The sequence below is a fragment of the Mauremys reevesii genome, linkage group 14 (genome assembly GCF_016161935.1).
Source record: "Mauremys reevesii isolate NIE-2019 linkage group 14, ASM1616193v1, whole genome shotgun sequence".
Taxonomy (NCBI): Eukaryota; Metazoa; Chordata; order Testudines; family Geoemydidae; genus Mauremys; species Mauremys reevesii.
Window position 1 is genome coordinate 26,495,964 of NC_052636.1, and position 16,931 is coordinate 26,512,894.

The 16,931-nt window shown below is 44.6% G+C and overlaps 1 protein-coding gene across 1 annotated transcript in view; it reads right to left on the reverse strand.

Annotated features, from left to right (window-relative positions):
- Positions 1-5,021, reverse strand: part of LOC120381614 (zinc finger protein 271-like) — a gene marked incomplete at both ends in the record, with an annotated part of 46,984 nt that extends 41,963 nt beyond the window's left edge. Inside the window, one exon of the mRNA XM_039499768.1 lies at positions 4,208-5,021. Within this exon, the coding sequence (XP_039355702.1) occupies positions 4,208-5,021 (814 nt within the window). The remainder of the gene's footprint in view (positions 1-4,207) is intronic.
- Positions 5,022-16,931: the final 11,910 nt, after the last annotated feature.

The following is a 16,931-nucleotide window of genomic DNA, read 5'->3' on the forward strand; positions in this document are numbered from 1 at the left end:
GGAAGAGGTAACTGTCCTTTCTTCTTCGAGTGACTGCTCCTGTGTATTCCACAGTAGGTGACTCCAAGCTATATCTGATGGAGGTGGGTAGGAGTTTAAAGGTTATCGGGACGGAGTACCACCCTACCAAACCCGGCGTCATCCTGTGCTTGGGAGACGATCGCATAGTGCGAGGAAAAAGTGTGGACAGATGACCATGTGGCAGCCCTACATACCGGGTAGTTGTGCTCAACAGGAAAAGTGGCTTCAGCTCCTATACAAATAACTGGTTGCAAAAACCAAACCAAAAATTAAATTAAAAAACCAAACCAAAAAAAAAAAAAACAAAGAAAACACCACCCAGAAAAGTTCCTATCACACATCCATCACCATTTTAGATTTTGACATCTCCTGCCTGATGTGACATCTTTGCTTTGCAAACAAGAGACCTGGGGATCTCTGTGGCTGTTACCCTCGAACTGGGTAAAAGGTTACACATCTTGTCTCGAGTAATCTTCCTCTTAACAGAAGGTTCATTTTAAAATTTGTCACAATAAAATTCCATTTTAAATAGAAATAATTAGTCTATACTGGGTCTCTATTCTCGTACAGCCTATTTCTCTCACATATTCCCCCACTCTAATTCCTTTGGAGTGAGGTTTTAATTTCAGGATTAGTCACCATTTCCGATTTAGTAGGAGGACGGAGGGAGAAAACTAGAAGAAAACCTGAATTATATTGTAACTCTGAAAGTTATCATTTAATCAGCCTCTTATGTTACACTAATTAACTTCATGTTTAATTTCATTGTCGCTGGTAATAACTTATTCAAAGATTACAAAATATAAACCTATAGGGCAGTTTTCTCTTAATTCCCATTTCCATCCAGTCAGCTTTGTGTGAAGTCACATTCTACAACAACAGAGGAGCCTTCCATTTCTGTGAGTTCATTTCTCCCTGGGACTTCTCCCATGAGTGTGGGTGGAAGGCGTCTCACGCTATGTGGGAAGGCTGCATTATGAGAAAAATCACCTGTGCTCTATTTTCACACTTTCTAATCTTTCAGAGTAGCAGGAGGTGGAGAAGTGATAAAAATGCGTAAGACTAAGTAGCAAACCTAAGAGACCAAACCACAGACTCTGGACTCAGCATTCATGTATCCTGCAGTCTGAACTTGGAATTTGATACATTCCCTCATTAGGTACAATCATCTCCCCAGCAGGGAAGTGCTTCTTGTCCAACAAGGCAGCCAGATTGGGACCCGTAGGCATGGAATGGCTCTGAAGGAATCAGCTGTTTCTCTCTGTGCTTCATAAAACTTTGGTTCCAAATGGTAAAAGTCAGTTTTCTCAATTTAATCATGGCATCTTTTAGGAGTGTGATCAATGCCACTTAACTAGGGAGCAGCATTCTAAAAGTAGTTTACCTGGGCCACAGGTCACCATAGCTTCCATCTCTGGGGCAAAAATCAACCACTAGTTCTTGTCAAATCTTCCTTGGAATAATTTCACACTTCTCTGGCATAGAATTCTTCACCAACCATACAACGTATCAGTAGCAATAGTGGGGTATAACTTCCCCACATATACCCACTATACACATAGTTCTTTAATCTCATGGCACAGATTTAAAATAGGGATTAAATTCAGGTGCATTTTAGAATCTCTATAAGACACCAAATATCAGGTATGTTTTAAAAGTAGATATCTTTCTGCAGCTATATCACATTCAACACAAATTTCATTTTCTACACATTTGCAGCATCTCCCAAGGTGAACAGAAATGTCACTTCCATTTTTCCCATCTCAACCTAGACAGGAATTGCATTTCCCAAATAATAGGCAACATGCATCTGATTAGGAAGGAGATATCTTCAGGAGCGAGCTCCTGCAGGGCCTGGGTCACAACTGCTTTCGGAGTCCAATGCATGGGTATTTTGCTTAGTTCCAAGTCACTTACTAGGGAATCCTCTTCTCAGCCCTTCAGAGAAAATATTGACCTACCCAATTGAACAACGGGGGGGTTGGGATGGTGATGGGGAATAACAGAATCCCTCTGACTTACCCTATCTGCTTCTGTTGTTACAAAAGGTGAAATGACATTTTCCCCTATCCCTGCCCTGTTCCTGCTCTTTGTTATAGTTCAATATATTTTAAGTGAGGAAAATGGTAGTAAAAATATCTGCTCTGCAGCACAACCTGAAGCAACATCAGAGCAACTGGGAATGAAACAATTGGTTCCCCAAGGGAGAACTCAATGATTAACAATTGCTTTGAAATGGGAGAACAGTATAACCGTGATGCTCAGGGTTTGTTTAGACTAGGAAAAGTGATGGAGTTTAGGTCAGGTCAAGGGGGAAGCTAATGCCAACCCCTGCACCTGGGCGCATCTCCTCTACAACTATACTTGTCTTTTTACCCCAAGATCACTAACTTGAGCAGCCAATGCCATGTACAGCCCTAGTGGATGTCAGGCACAGGTAGTTTTTGCCTCAGTGTAGCTTGTTGGGATCAAACCTCTCTCCCAGCTGGAGCTGATGAACATTCCGGGCTGGAGGGCCTTCTAGGATGAGAAAACGGGCTCTGTGGATATGTGGAAAGTGGTGGAGGTGATATATCTTGACTTTAGCAAAGTTTTTGCTACAGTCTCCCACAGTATTCTTATCAGCAAGTTAAGAAAGTATGGATTGGATGAATGGACTATAAGGAGGATAGAAAGCTGGCTACATTGTTGGGCTCAATGGGTAGTGATCAATGGCTTGATGTCAAGTTGGCAGCAGGTATTAAGTGGAGTGCCCCAGGGGTCAGTCCTGGTCCCGGTTATGTTCAACATCTTTATTAATGATCTGGATGATGGGATTAATTGCACCCTCAGCAAGTTTGCAGATGACACTAAGATGGGGGGAAGAGGTATTTACACTGGAGGGCAGGGATAGGGTCCAGAGTGACCTAGACAAATTAGAGGATTGGGTCAAAAGAACTCTAATGAGGTTCAAGAAGGACAAGTGCAGAGTCCTACACTTAGGAAGGAAGAATCCCATGCACCGCTAAAGGCTGGGGACTGACTGGCTAAGCGGCAGTTCTGTAGAAAAGAACCTGGGAATTACATTGGATGAGAAGCTGGATGAGAATCAGCTTCTCATCCAATGTAGGGAGGAGGGATAGCCCAGTGGTTTGAGCATTGGCCTGCTAAACCCAGGATTGTGAGTTCAATCCTTGAGGGGGCCACTTAGGGATCTGAGGTAAAAACTGGTCCTGCTAGTGAAGGCAGGGGGCTGGACTTGATGACCTTTCAAGGTCCCTTCCAGTTCTAGGAGATTGGTATATCTCCAATTATTACCTTTTAGTACCAGTGTGCCCTCGTTGCCAAGGAGGCCAATGGCATATCGGGCTGTATTAGTAGGAGCATTTCCAGCAGATCAAGGGAAGTGATTATTTCTGTCTATTCAGCGCTGGTGAGGCCACACCTGGAGTATTGCATCCAGTTTTGGTCCTCCCACTACAGAAGGCATGTGGACAAATTGGAGAGAGTCCAGCGGAGGGCAACAAAAATGATTAGGGGGCTGGGGCACATGACTTTCGAAGAGAGGCTGAGGGAACGGGAGTTATTTATTCTGCAGAAAACAACAGTGATGGGGGGATTTGATAGCAGCCTTCAACTACCTGAAGGGGGGGTTCAAAGAGGAGGGAGCTTGGTTGTTCTCAGTGGTCGCAGACGACAGAACAAGAGGCAATGGTTTCAAGTTGCAGTGGGGGAGGTCTAGGTTGGCTATTAGGAAACACTATTTCACTAGGAGGGTGGTGAAGCACTGGAATGGGTTACCTAGGGAGGTGGTGGAATTTCCATACTTAGAGGTTTCCAAGGCACAGCTTGGCAAAGCCTTGGCTGGGATGATTGAATTAGTATGGGTCCTGCTTTGAGCAGGGGATTGGACTAGATGACCTCCTGAGGTCTCCTCCAACCCTAATATTCTATGAGTCTATAACACACACTCCTATGACTCAGAAGGAAAACAGTTGATAGAAAAGATCACAGGACTGACCCCAAAGAAGGGTGAGCTGCACAAGGCAGAAGCAGGAAACTCATCTGGGGGAGCCGAGAGACCACAGTGAAGACGGTGCAAAAATCACTATGTGGGAATTAGCAAATGTGATTTTTTTTTTTAAATCTTTTGGCCAGCCCTAGTCAAGGCATTTATTACAGTTCTCTCTCATGTGGATTGTCTGATGTCTAATAAGGTTTGAGCTCCGATTGAAGCATTTCCCACACTCAGAGCACGTGTAGGGTTTCTCTCCTGTGTGGATTCTTCGATGGGTGATAAGCTGTGAGCTCCGATTGAAGCGTATTCCACACTCGGAGCATCCATAAGGTTTCTCACCTGTGTGGATTGTCTGATGTGTGGTAAGGTGTGAGCGCTGATTGAAGCTTTTCCCACACTCAGAGCATGTGTAGGGCGTCTCTCCTGTGTGGATTCGCTGGTGTGAGATGAGGGCTGAACTATCAGTGAATCGTTTCCCGCACTCAGAGCATCCATAAGGTTTCGCCCCAGTGTGGATTCTTCTATGTGTGATAAGGTGTGAGTGCCGATTGAAGCGTTTCCCGCACTCAGCGCATCCATAAGGTTTCTCACCCGTGTGGATTGTCTGATGCGTGATAAGGTGTGAGCTCCGACTGAAGCTTTTCCCGCACTCAGAGCATGTGTAGGGTCTCTCTCCTGTGTGGATTCTAATATGTGTGATAAGCTGTGAGTGCTGATTAAAGCTTTTCCCACATTCAGAGCATGTGTAGGGCGTCTCTCCTGTGTGGATTCTACAATGAGTGATAAGGTGTGAGTGCCAACAAAAGCTTTTCCCACACTCAGAGCATGTGTAGGGTCTCTCTCCTGTGTGGATTCTAATATGTGTGATAAGCTGTGAGTGCCAACAAAAGCTTTTCCCACACTCAGAGCATGTGTAGGGCCGCTCTCCTGTGTGGATTCGACGATGTGAGATGAGGGTTGAACTATCAATGAAGCATTTCCCACACTCAGAGCATCCATAAGGTTTCTCACCTGTGTGGATTCTCCTATGTGTGATAAGGGCAGAGCTTCGATTGAAGCGTTTCCCGCACTCAGAGCACTTGTAGGGATTCTCTCCCCTGTGAATTCTCTGATGTGTGAAAAGGTCTGAGCTCCCATTGAAGCTTTTCCTGCACTTATGGCATGTGTAGCATGTCTCTTCCAAGTTGATTTCCTTGCGTGCAATAAGGTCTGAGTGGCTATTGAAGTTTTCCTCTGGCCTCTGCTGAGTCTTGCAGGCGTTTGCTTTTTCTGGGAGTGCACAACTCCCTAAAACATTCCCTTTGGATCTTCCTTTTAACATCCCATGTGGTTCTACTTGCTCAGCATCTTCCTGCTGGGGTTCCTCCTCATTCTCATTCACCTTCCCATCACCTGATGGGAGACAGAGAGAATCCAGACATAGGTCACTCCCTGTGCCGGAAAGAAATGAAATCTCAGAGACCGGAATTGAAAAAGGGATGAACAAAACAAAATACATGTGGGGGAGATCAAACCTATCAGGAGCTGATTTTCCCCAAACCTTTCCCCAGAGGAGAGAGGAAGGGATCAGTTTTGGTCCACATCTCACCAGAACACTCCGGGGGAAGCTATATTGGTGAGAGACCTGCTGCCAGTTGTCAGTCAGTATAGGTGGGAAGCCATGAGTGACCTCTGCCTAAAGATTCCATATCTGCAGGGAACAATCCTGAACTTGAAGAGCTCACAAGATCTTTTGTAGGGCATCCCAATTGTTTCCTGTATTCAAAGACAGTTTTTTTAGTTGGTTTAACAAATTCCTCACCTGTGCAGGCAGCTCTTGGAAGCACTTCTTTCTCAGAGCCCTGGAGGTCTGGGACCCACGGCTCTTCCCCTCGTTCTAGCTGCGAGATCACATCAGGTTTTGAAACTGGAAACCCTACTAAAGGCAAAGAAAACAAGGTGGTATTGGGCTGTTAGGAATACGATTATGTGTCGATAGGGCCCATCACCACCAGATAAAGAAACAGATCTTAAGATGGTTAAAGAAAACTTAGTTTGACAGCAGCCTGTCTGGCAAGGAATCACTTATCAACAGTTCTGGTTGTGAAACACTCATTTCGGTATTGCTTTATCTTCATGTCCCCCACTTTTCTATTGTTAATCTGTCTGGTACTCTAATTGTTTCTGACTGCTGTATAAATAATTTTGCTAGGTGCAAGTTAATTAGGGTACTGGAATATAATTGGTTAGAGAATTATGTTACAATATGTTAGGATTGGTTAGTTAAATGTCAGTACTATGATTGGTTAAGGTACAGCTGAGAATATTACTACATAAACTGGTGTTAAACAGGAGGGGGAATGGAAATTGGAATCATGTTTGTTAAGGGCGAAACGGGAATAGGGAATGGGGAAGAGAGACACACGCAAGGCTCTGCAGTGTCAGAGCTTGGAAGGGTGACACAGCGTAAATGCTCTGCAGCATCAGAGCTGGGAATGGAACACCGTGGAACAGACTCTATCGGCACACAGAGATAAACCCTACTGGTGTGAAGGGCTTCGGAATATGCTTGCTTGGAAACTAACCCCAATAAACATCGCATTATCTACACTTTGGACTTCTGGTCTTTTGCTGCTTGCGGTCTGCATGACAAGAACCAGGGAAGTGGGAAGGTGATGGGAAAGCCCTGTAACAAATGGACATGATCTGATAACCTAGACGTAAGCCTTAGAGGAAGGTTTTAATACACTATGGAACGGATCAGGGATTCCCACAAGGACTGATGCGGGGGAGATGGTAAACATGCATTTAGATCCTTTTCTTCTTTTATATCTTTTCCCCATAAGGCTTAACCTCTGGCACTGTCATGGATCCATATGATCTGTGCAATGCCCTGGCTTTTAAACAGTCCTTGGGAGGTGACCCTTGCGTGTGCTAGACCCCCAAGGGCTCCCACTCTTCCACAAGGACAGGCCACTTAGCTTCAGCACTTGAGACTGAGCCTCTGGCTTCAACACTCCTACTTCAACCTGTGAGCTCTGCCAGCAGGTCCAGCTGAACTACACTCCTGTTCAGTGACTGTTCCTCATTCATGCTTCAATGCACCTCAGCAAGTTTTTGTTGTGACACTGGGCAGACTGTTAAAATATAGCAGGGTTTATTAGTCAACTGAAACACAGCATTAGAAAGGCTTTAGATTAGGACAGAGAAGCAAAGAAGACAATATAGTCCATACTGGCCAATGCCCTTGAGGACATGCTGCTGTTAAAAACAGTTTTGTTTCCTTTCACTTTGCCTGTCCGTTTGTCTTAGCTCCGGTAGAGCTCCGTGCGTCTGCTAACCCACTTCTTCCTGCTCCCAAAAACATAACGAGTCCATGTATGCTTCACTCAGCCAAGCGGAGATCCTCCCATGGACAGGTGAGAATTATTCCCTTGTCTCTGTCGGGTATTCCATTGATGTAGGTTGGTCCCAGCCTGTCCTTAATGACCCATTCGTATCACCCCATGACAGCTATGTGACAAAACACCTCATGTCTCCTCCTCTTTATAATCATAGCAATACCAATCAAAAGGAAACTGAGATGTGTATTGGCATCATACAAGTATCACCAAAATTCCCATCTCTATCACACACATACTGCTCACAGCCCCTGGAGAGAAAGCAAAGCACGGGAACTGGGCGTTAGTCCAGCAAACACAGTGGAGGACAAGCTGCAATCCTCAAACCCTGGTCAAAAAGGAGAGGCATGTGGGTCCCTACCCATAGAGAGGGGCTGGCTAGAGGCCTGATACCTGACAGGGCATTCCTAGAGCAGACCATGGAGGAAGGTCAAAGGCTTAGCTACCCCAGAACTGTGGCATTGTAAAAGCACATTTACTCAATTTAGAATTCTATGGGTGGCATATTTTCCTCTTCAAATGAGGAAAAGGCATGAAAGCTGTAGTTATTAATGTCTCCAATAAGGATACATTAAATACAATTTTAAAATGACTGATGGCACCAAAAAGGCACATGTCCAAAAATTATTCTGATGGATGGGAGATAAGGCAAAAACATGGGGGCAAGGAAACTTGCCAGAACTTGTATGATGAATAAAGGTATAAAGTTATTACTACTCAGGATCTTCAGAGACCCCACAGCTTCTAATAACTGGGCGGACAGGACTCCTTACCCAGCGAGGTCAGCGTCTCATAGTTCTCCCGCATGACATCCCTGTAGAGGGCTCTCTGAGTGGGGTCCAGCAGAGCCCACTCTTCCCTGGTGAAATACACAGCCACTTCCTCGAAGGTCACCGGCCCCTGAAAGAGCAAGAGTCCAACACTCAGTACCTGCTGCCCCACTCACAGCCCCACTATTCACGGAACAGCAGTGCCAGGTAAATGGAAGCTCCGTGAGGCACATGTTAACAGAGTCCCACCCCACCTTGCTTAGAGCAGCCAGGAGGTATCAGAGGGTAGAAAGAGAGAAACTTTGTGTCTCTCAGCTGACAGACGGAGGCAGGGTCGTCACATTTATCACATACCTACTAGCTAGAGCTTGATATAGGAGATGGGGCTGTCTCTGGACCCTGCTGGTGGCTCCCTGGTAGGAATCCCAACACCCTCCAAATAAAATATATGGAAGAAAGGGGAAGTCAATAGTAAAGAATATAAGTGAGAAGGTCAGAATTGTAGAAAACTGGCTATCAGAAATCAATGAAAATAAGAAGGAAGTTTTTAAAAAGTATATTAAGTACAAACTTAATCCCTAACAATGGTAGTGGTAAATTACTAGATGGAAATGGCAGAATTATCAAAAATAATGCAGAAGACGTAAAAGTGTTCAATAAATATTTCTCTCCTGGATTTGAGAAAAAAAGATGTTGTACTCATATCATAAGATGTTGATGACAACGCTCTTTCCATTCCAACAAGAACTCATGAGGACATTAAACAGCAGCTATTAAAAGTTAGATGTGTTTAAATCAGCAGGTCCAGATAACTTGTATCCAAGAGTTTTAGAAGGCCTGGTAGAGGAGCGTGGTGGACTGTTAATGTTGATTTTAATTAGAACTTGGAACGCTGGGGAAATCCCAGAAGACAGGAATAAAGCTAATGCAGTCCCAATATTTAAAAAGTGTAAAAGAGATGACCCAGCTAATTACAAGAGTGTCAGTCTGACATCGATATTGGACAAGATAATGGAGCAGCTGATACTGGATTTTACTGATAAAGAATGAAAGGAGGGTAATATAATTAGTACCCATGAACAAAGGTTTAGAGAAAATAGATCCTATCAAACTAACTGGATATCCTTATTGGATGAGTTCAGAAGTTTGATTGCAGCTAATCGTATTGATGTAATATACCTAGACTTCTGTAAGGCATATGACTTGTTTCGGCACAATATTTTGACTAAAAAACTAGAATGATACAAAATAAACACAGCATACATTAAATAGATTAAAAACTGGGATTGTAAATGGGGAACCATGGTCGACTGGATTTATTTCTAACAGGTTCCATCAAGGATTGGATCTTGGCCCTTTGTTATTTAACATTCTTATCAATGACCTAGAAGAGAATATAAAATTGTCACTGATGAAGTTTGCAGTTGCCACAAAGATTGGGGGTGGTAGTAACAAATGAAGTGTCAATAGATTCAGGCTCCAGCACTGGAAGTCTGGGAAGATTTCCCAGTCCTTGTTGGAGGGCTATTTCCTGTTCCACAAAGAGGGGAAGTTTCATTCCCAACTCTTGTGCCTTGAAATTAGGCCCTATCTGACACTACACCCCATATTCAGCATAGTGGTATGATAATAATAGGATTAGGTCATGATTATGATGCATTATGTGCAAGATGTGTCATGTGCAGTGTCACTGGAAAAGTTACGATTTGCTGAATAGGATTATCCTATTTGTGTGCGCAGAACATGTTTGTATCTGAAGTTATGAATATTGACTCTGTATCTGTATTTCAAATGGTGCTTACTCTGGGTAACACCCACAACGAGCCTTTCAGGTACAACAATGAAGAAGCTAGACACTGCTGATGGCTCATCAACAAAGACAATGGACCGTGAAAGAGCTTATCCTTCCTGTGAATGTGTCAGCCAGCCTATGTGTCATGGCTACTATGATTCAGCAGGGCATGCTAGAGCATATGACCAGACCACATGACACTGAACTCCATTCTGTTACCTCTATTTTTCAACAAACTGGACTGGGAACTGAGTTTGGAACAAAAGGTTCCCGCCATATGGAAAAGCTACATACGGTGGGTGTGACATCATCTCTTGGCCTCATTCCCCACACAAGAGAACTCCTGCAAACACCTGAGGAACAAAGACTGAACTGGGGGAAGTGTTGGTCCCATGATAAAAGGATTTCTAGCTTGTGTATGGAAACTTGGGGGACTGCTTGTACCATCAGTCAGGGTGAGAAACTGCTCATTCTAATTCTATCCATCTAGTATGTTAGGTTTAGTTTGAGGTTTTGGTTATTTGCTAAGTAATCTGCTTTGATCTGTTTGCTACCACTTAGAATTGTTGGGACATGTTATGGTTCAGTAAAAGAGCTGGGAACTGCTAATGTGCAGACATGGGATTAGGGGACAAAGGCATAAGCAGGCAGGAATTCTTTGCTTAATAAATAAGTTGCCATATTTTTCCTTTCCCTGTTGCTTGTAAGAATTGATAAGGATGCAGCTGCATGAGAAATGTAGTTGTCGGAATGAATGTCCTTTGTGTGAAAGAAAATAAAAGAAATGTTACCTCCCCCTCCCTTCCTTTCCCAGCTACATAAATAAGCCCTGGTTTATGGCCTCTTCCTCCGTCCCCTGAGAACTGCTCATTGACCCTTCCTCCGTCCCCTGAGAACTGCTGATTAAGGAAATTCGTAGCAACACATTAATACAAAGTACTGTATTTTCAAGGTAAAAATGTCTGTATAACATGCGTAATCCTGTGAATAATAGATAGGGGTGGGTATACTAACAGTATGGGTGTTTCTATTACTTAATAAGGGTTTTGGGGGTGTTGTAATGGATGTAGGCGTGTACATACTAAGTTAGATAAAAGGAGTGTGATGTAACTAATCCAGTGCTTACTCCACAATTAGGGCGAGGGGAACAAGCATCGCAATAAAGATGCCTGTACTCATATCCGCTTCCGGGTCAACCTGCTCCTTTATTCTCCTAACAAAAATCACTTAATCTATCTTTCTGCAGTTAATAAACTCGTTTTATGCTTTATCTTAACCAGTGTTAAGTATTTTGAGTGAAGTGTCTGGGGAAAATCTGAGCTTGGTGTGCACAAGCTTGTTGTGCACATCTTTCCCGTATCAAGGGGAAGGCAAATTATATTAATGAGATTACATTATAGAGCTCCCTGTGCACTATAAGACGATACAATTCTGAATGTATCCTACAGCAGGTGTGCAAGGTTGGGGAGCTGGGAAATTGGCTGTTGTCTTCTCTCTCTCCTTGAGTGGCCTAGGTAAAGCACTCAGGTAGCTTAGCTGGGTGTATGGCGCCACCTGCTGTCGTGTTGGGTGATAACAGGCCCTGGAGAGGCTGGCTGAATCTCCAGCAAAGCAGTGTGAGAAGGGCCAGCCCAGCTTGAGGGTTAGAGGGCACAGCGGTTCCCAGAAGCTCCCCAGACTGCACCCCGGGGTGACAACCCATCACACCCTAAACTACACTAGTGTCCCAGCAGGTTTGTCACATCCTGTTATTTCCTGCCTCCCACCACCTGTAGCAGCTACCACCTTCCTATGCCTTTACTGCTCCTCTCCCTCCAAGCAGAGCCCACCACCAGCTCCCTGAGAATCTCTTACCTGAGCCAGCTCCATTGCAGCCATTTCCTTCCCCCGGGATGATGGGATAATCTGGAACAAACGTGGATGTTATTTTGTAGCCTGTCAGGGCGAGAAGGGCAATGTGAGAGAATTCAGACGGGGCTTTTGTCCATTCCACAAGCCGATTCCCCCCAGGATATTTCCCTGCTAATGGACATTCTAGGTTCTGCCACACACTGAAGCACAAAGTGACCTTATTCCAGTACAGGTCTAGCCCCCTCTTACCAGGGTGTAACCCTCTGACACCCTCTGAAACCCTCCCAGTAGCAGAGTCTCTGTGTTACACTTATCAAGTTTGCGGATGATACCAAAATGGGAGGGGCTGCAAGTGCTTTGGAGGATAAGATTAAAATTCAAAATGATCTGGACAAACTGGAGAAATGGTCTGAAGTAAATAGGATGAAATTCAATAAGGACAAATGCAAAGTGCACCGCTTAGGAAGGAACAAGCAGTTGCACACATACAAAATGGGAAATAACTGCCTAGGAAGGAGTGCTACGGAAAGGGATCTGGGGGTCATAGTGGATCACAAGCTAAATATGAGTCAACAGTGTAACGCTGTTGCAAAAAAAGAAAACATTCTGGGATATATTAGCAGGAGTACTGTGAGCAAGACACGAGAAGTCATTCTTCTGCTCTACTTCGCACTAATTAGGCCACAACTGGAGTACTGCGTCCAGTTACGGGTGCCACATTTCAGGAAAGATGTGGACAAACTGGAGAAAGTCCAGAGAAGAGCAAAAAAAAATGATCAAAGATCTAGAAAACATGACCTATGAGGGAAGATTGAAAACATTGTGTTTGTTTAGTCTGGAGAAGAGAAGACTGAGAAGGGACATGATCAGAGTTTTCAAGTACAGAAAAGGTTATTACAAAGATGCGGGAGAAAAATTGTTCTTCTTAACCTCTGAGGATAGGATAAGAAGCAATGGGCTTAAATTGCAGCAAGGGCGGTTTAGGATGGAGATTAGGAAAAAAAACCTTCCTAACTGTCAGAGTGGTTAAGTACTGGAATAAATTGCCTAGGGGGGTTCTGGAATCTCCATCATTGGGGATTTTTAAGAGCAGGCTGGACAAACACCTGTCAGGGATGGTCTAGATAATACTTAGTCCTCCCTTGAGGGCAGGGGACTGGACTAGCTACCTCTCAAGGTCCCTTCCAGTTCTATGATTCTATCAATCAGACGCCAGAGAAGAGCAGAATCCAAGGAGTCACTCTGGGGATTCTCCCTGTCACTGTCCCCAAGGCAGCTCGCTCAGGTTTACAAAGTTGTTGGATGCTCCAGCCTTTATCCAGTCTCTCCTGGGAGTGCCCCTTTCAAGGGCTGGGCCTAGTTTTAGCTTTTGACAAGCGTGACCCCGGGGGCTCTGAGACTGGGCCTTCTTGCCTCAGCACATCTTGTTCCTTTCTGTGGCTCCCTAGCGAGTCCCACAGCCTCATACAGACTGTGAACATAAGAAGAGCCCACTGCCTCAGACCAATGGTCCATCTAGCTTAGTGGTCAATGCCAGGTGCTTCAGAGGGAATGAACAGAACAGGGAATCATCAACTGATCCATCCTGTGTCACCCATTCCCAGCTTCTCGGAAACAGAGGCTAGAGACACCATCCCTGTCCAGCCTGCCTGTGACACTGGCAGATGAGGTGTTAGCTCTTGCAAAAGCCCCCATGTCTTCATTGAATATGAACAAACACATCGCTGGAATCAGTCTGACTCACCTGTGTTAGTATTGTTAAAACAGGTATTAGAATTATGAGAATGTGTTTAGACTTCATTGAATGCTCGTGAGTTGCTGCCTGGGATATCTGACTAGTTATATTGTGAGCCTCTGTGGCTCTGTAAATCACCAGACAGGAGAGAGACTTTACCTATGTGAAGTGCTGATTGGCAACAGAATCCATTACACTCTGCCTGGGAGGAAAAGTCCATCAACACCAGATGGACCATTATGGGATGTTATGGAGGGAGGGATAGCTCAGTGGTTTGAGCATTGGCCTGCTAAACCCAGGGTTGTGAGTTCAATCCTTGAGGAGGCCACTTAGGGACCTGGGGCAAAAATTGGTCCTGCTAGTGAAGGTAGGGGGCTGGACTCAATGACCTTTCAAGATCCCTTCCAGTTCTAGGAGATTGGTATATCTCCATTACCTTTAAAGAAGACACAAGACTGTTGTTGTGCTCTTGACTTCCCATTAGCTGAGTTTGCAGTTCAGATCACATGGCAGGAAGGGGATAAAAAACCCCATACAGAAATGTAGTGAGGCCGTGTGGCTCCCCGCCGCCCCAGAGGGGGAACAGCCCGGCCGGAGTGGGCAGAGCTAGGGAGCACCCCCCCAATGTTCTGTCTCTCCAAGGACCTGGCCCCTAGTGCAAAATCACACACTCCCCAGAAATCTGAAATGCCCAGTTCATAGCTGATAAAACGTTATTAATCTGGGAATTACCAATGAGAAACAACCCAGTGACGGTGATATCCTGAGGAAAAGATCTCATGTGTCTTTAGATCATAGCGATTCGTAATCTGGAACTTTATACACTAAAATGCCTAATTTGTAGCCCTACGGCAATTGCCTGGTGTCACTACAGGGCAGAATTAAGGTTGGTGCCTTAGTTGTGAATTTCCATCCCCTGGCATATTGCGATTGCTGTTAAGTGGGTTTGACAAAATTCATTGTGTCTATTTCTTTCTTTTAATTTCAATAGATAACGATATTTATTTTAACCCTTTTTTCAATGTTTACAATTTCTATGTTCAGAGCTGTGGGAAGTTATGGGGGTCGTCAGACAACAATTACTTAATAACAGTATGTCCTAGGGTCTTACCCCCACTTTGAGCTTGTGAGTTCAAAGATGGGGACCCGCAGGTATTCTCCCCCCACCCTAACCCTTAGGGTAGGGTTCCTTCTCGCTGCCACCACTCGATTATTCGGTGAATCGAGACACCCCTCTGTTCCCCCCTCCTCCTTCCAGAGACTTTCCTGGGGAAGCACAGATCAAATCACAGAGGGAGAAAGATTCCTTTCACTTCCCTCTCCCTTCCCTGCTTTCTCTGCTTGGAGACAACCCTTGTCTCCACAGAGTGGCGCCTAGCTTCCTTCCCCTGAATCCACAGGTAAGGAACTTAACCAAGTCCTGAACCTAAAAGAGTTTATTAAAAGAATAAAAAAAGGAAAAAAATACACAATCTCTATGAATCCAAGATAGACATTCATAGGGTCTAATCTTATTAATCCCTGGAGAAATTTCTCCCTTTTCCTCAGTACAAACAATACAGGCAAAATTACGAATAATCAATACAAACACACAGAATTGCAAACACAGGATTGTTATATGCAATTACCCAGTACTTCTAATACTCACTAGCTTGAATAGAAGAAATTAGTTCAGAAAGCTGAGCAGGCTTGATTAAGCGTCTGGGCTGGTGTAGTTCCAGACGGCTAAGAACACAGAACAAAGAACACAGAGACCCAAGTTCCCGCTCTCTGGGATTTTCAAATTGTCTTCCCTGATTGGTCCTTTGGTCAGGTGTTTCACCAGGTCTGTGTTAACCCTTTACAGGTAGAACTTAACCCTTAACTAACTACTTATGACACAGTAACTGTTGAGATTCCAAAAGCCAAATCATATAACTGTTCAAAGAGAAATTGTCAATGTCACACCCAAAATATACAGTGTAAATATCCTTAAATCAAACTCCACTTTCTCCAGAAGCATTTCTGTATATTACCTATATAAATATTTTTTCATCTGTGTGTGTACAGTAAAATCAACATTTACTGCAATTTATTCATAAAAATCCAATTCTTTCAAGCGTAATTTTAAGTAATGAAGTACTTGAAGTCTTTCACTTCCTAGACTGGAATGTTTCACTTCAGGATAACTACACCCTCCCTGTGATGTATTTCACTCTCAGTACTGTAACCCCCTTGTGATGTAGCTCCTGTCTGGGAGCTCTGCTGAGGCCAGTGGCATTATGATCAGGTGACACACTGACTCCATGGCTACACTTGCACTTCAAAGCGCTGCCACGGCAGCGCTTTGAAGCGCTAAGTGTAGTCAAAGCGTCAGCGCTGGGAGAGAGCTCTCCCAGCGCTGTCCGTACTCCACCTGCCTGTGGGGAATAACGTGCCGCGCTCCCAGCGCTGGGGCTTTGACCACACTGGCGCTTTGCAGCGCCACAATTTGCAGCGCTGGAGAGGGTGTGTTTTCACACCCTACTGCAGCGCTGCAAATTTGCAAGTGTAGCCAAACCTTGACACATGAGCAGACACACATGGGGGAGGGTGGAGGACGAGGTAACATGGAGCCTACCAGAGTTGAACATGGCCCTAAGAGCAAACACCGTCTCAGCCTCTCCTCTCTCCCACCTCCCAGAGTCAGTAATTCTGAGAAATCATTCCCTGAAATCTAAATAGCCCCAGTATGAGAGACAGTGATTAACGCAGGTACCTTAGGGGCTGCAGCGCCAGCCCCCTGCCTGGATGAGGAAGGTGAAGAATTGCAGTAGAAATGGGTTAGGCTGGGAGAGGGCACAGCTGATGGGGGACTGGGAGCCAAGTTGACCAAGAGGCCAGAACTCATGGGAGGTTTAGGAGAAGAAGTCAACAGGACTGGGTAGAGGCATTTCAGTGTATTTTCCCCATTAACCATTCTGCCATGTATTTAATTTAGAAACTTTTCATTCCCATCTAAACACCTTGGAGCTAAGCTGGGTTGATGCCTTTCCACTTACAGTGGTACAGTTGTAATTAGGTGCTTAATCAGATGCTCATGCAGCACAAAGCAGTCAATAATGGGTGTGCTTCCATTCATTAACTTGACTGTGTGCTGTGCATCGCTTTGAAAAAAAAGATGCTGTGAGGGAGTGTCAACATTTTAGGCATTAAGAAATGGTAAGTAGGTGTCAGTTCATTTCCCATGCGTTTAGCCCTTTCGCCCTAAAACGCGCATTTGGCTCTTTGACGTTGCTTTATCCGCCCCACCAGAAAACGCTGTAGGGAACCCGGTCATTACAGCCGACCGTCACTAGGTACCATTCTACCAGCTCTGGGCCAACAGTCAAATGGTTCTGTTTGTTTATCTTTCATTCAGCTTTGC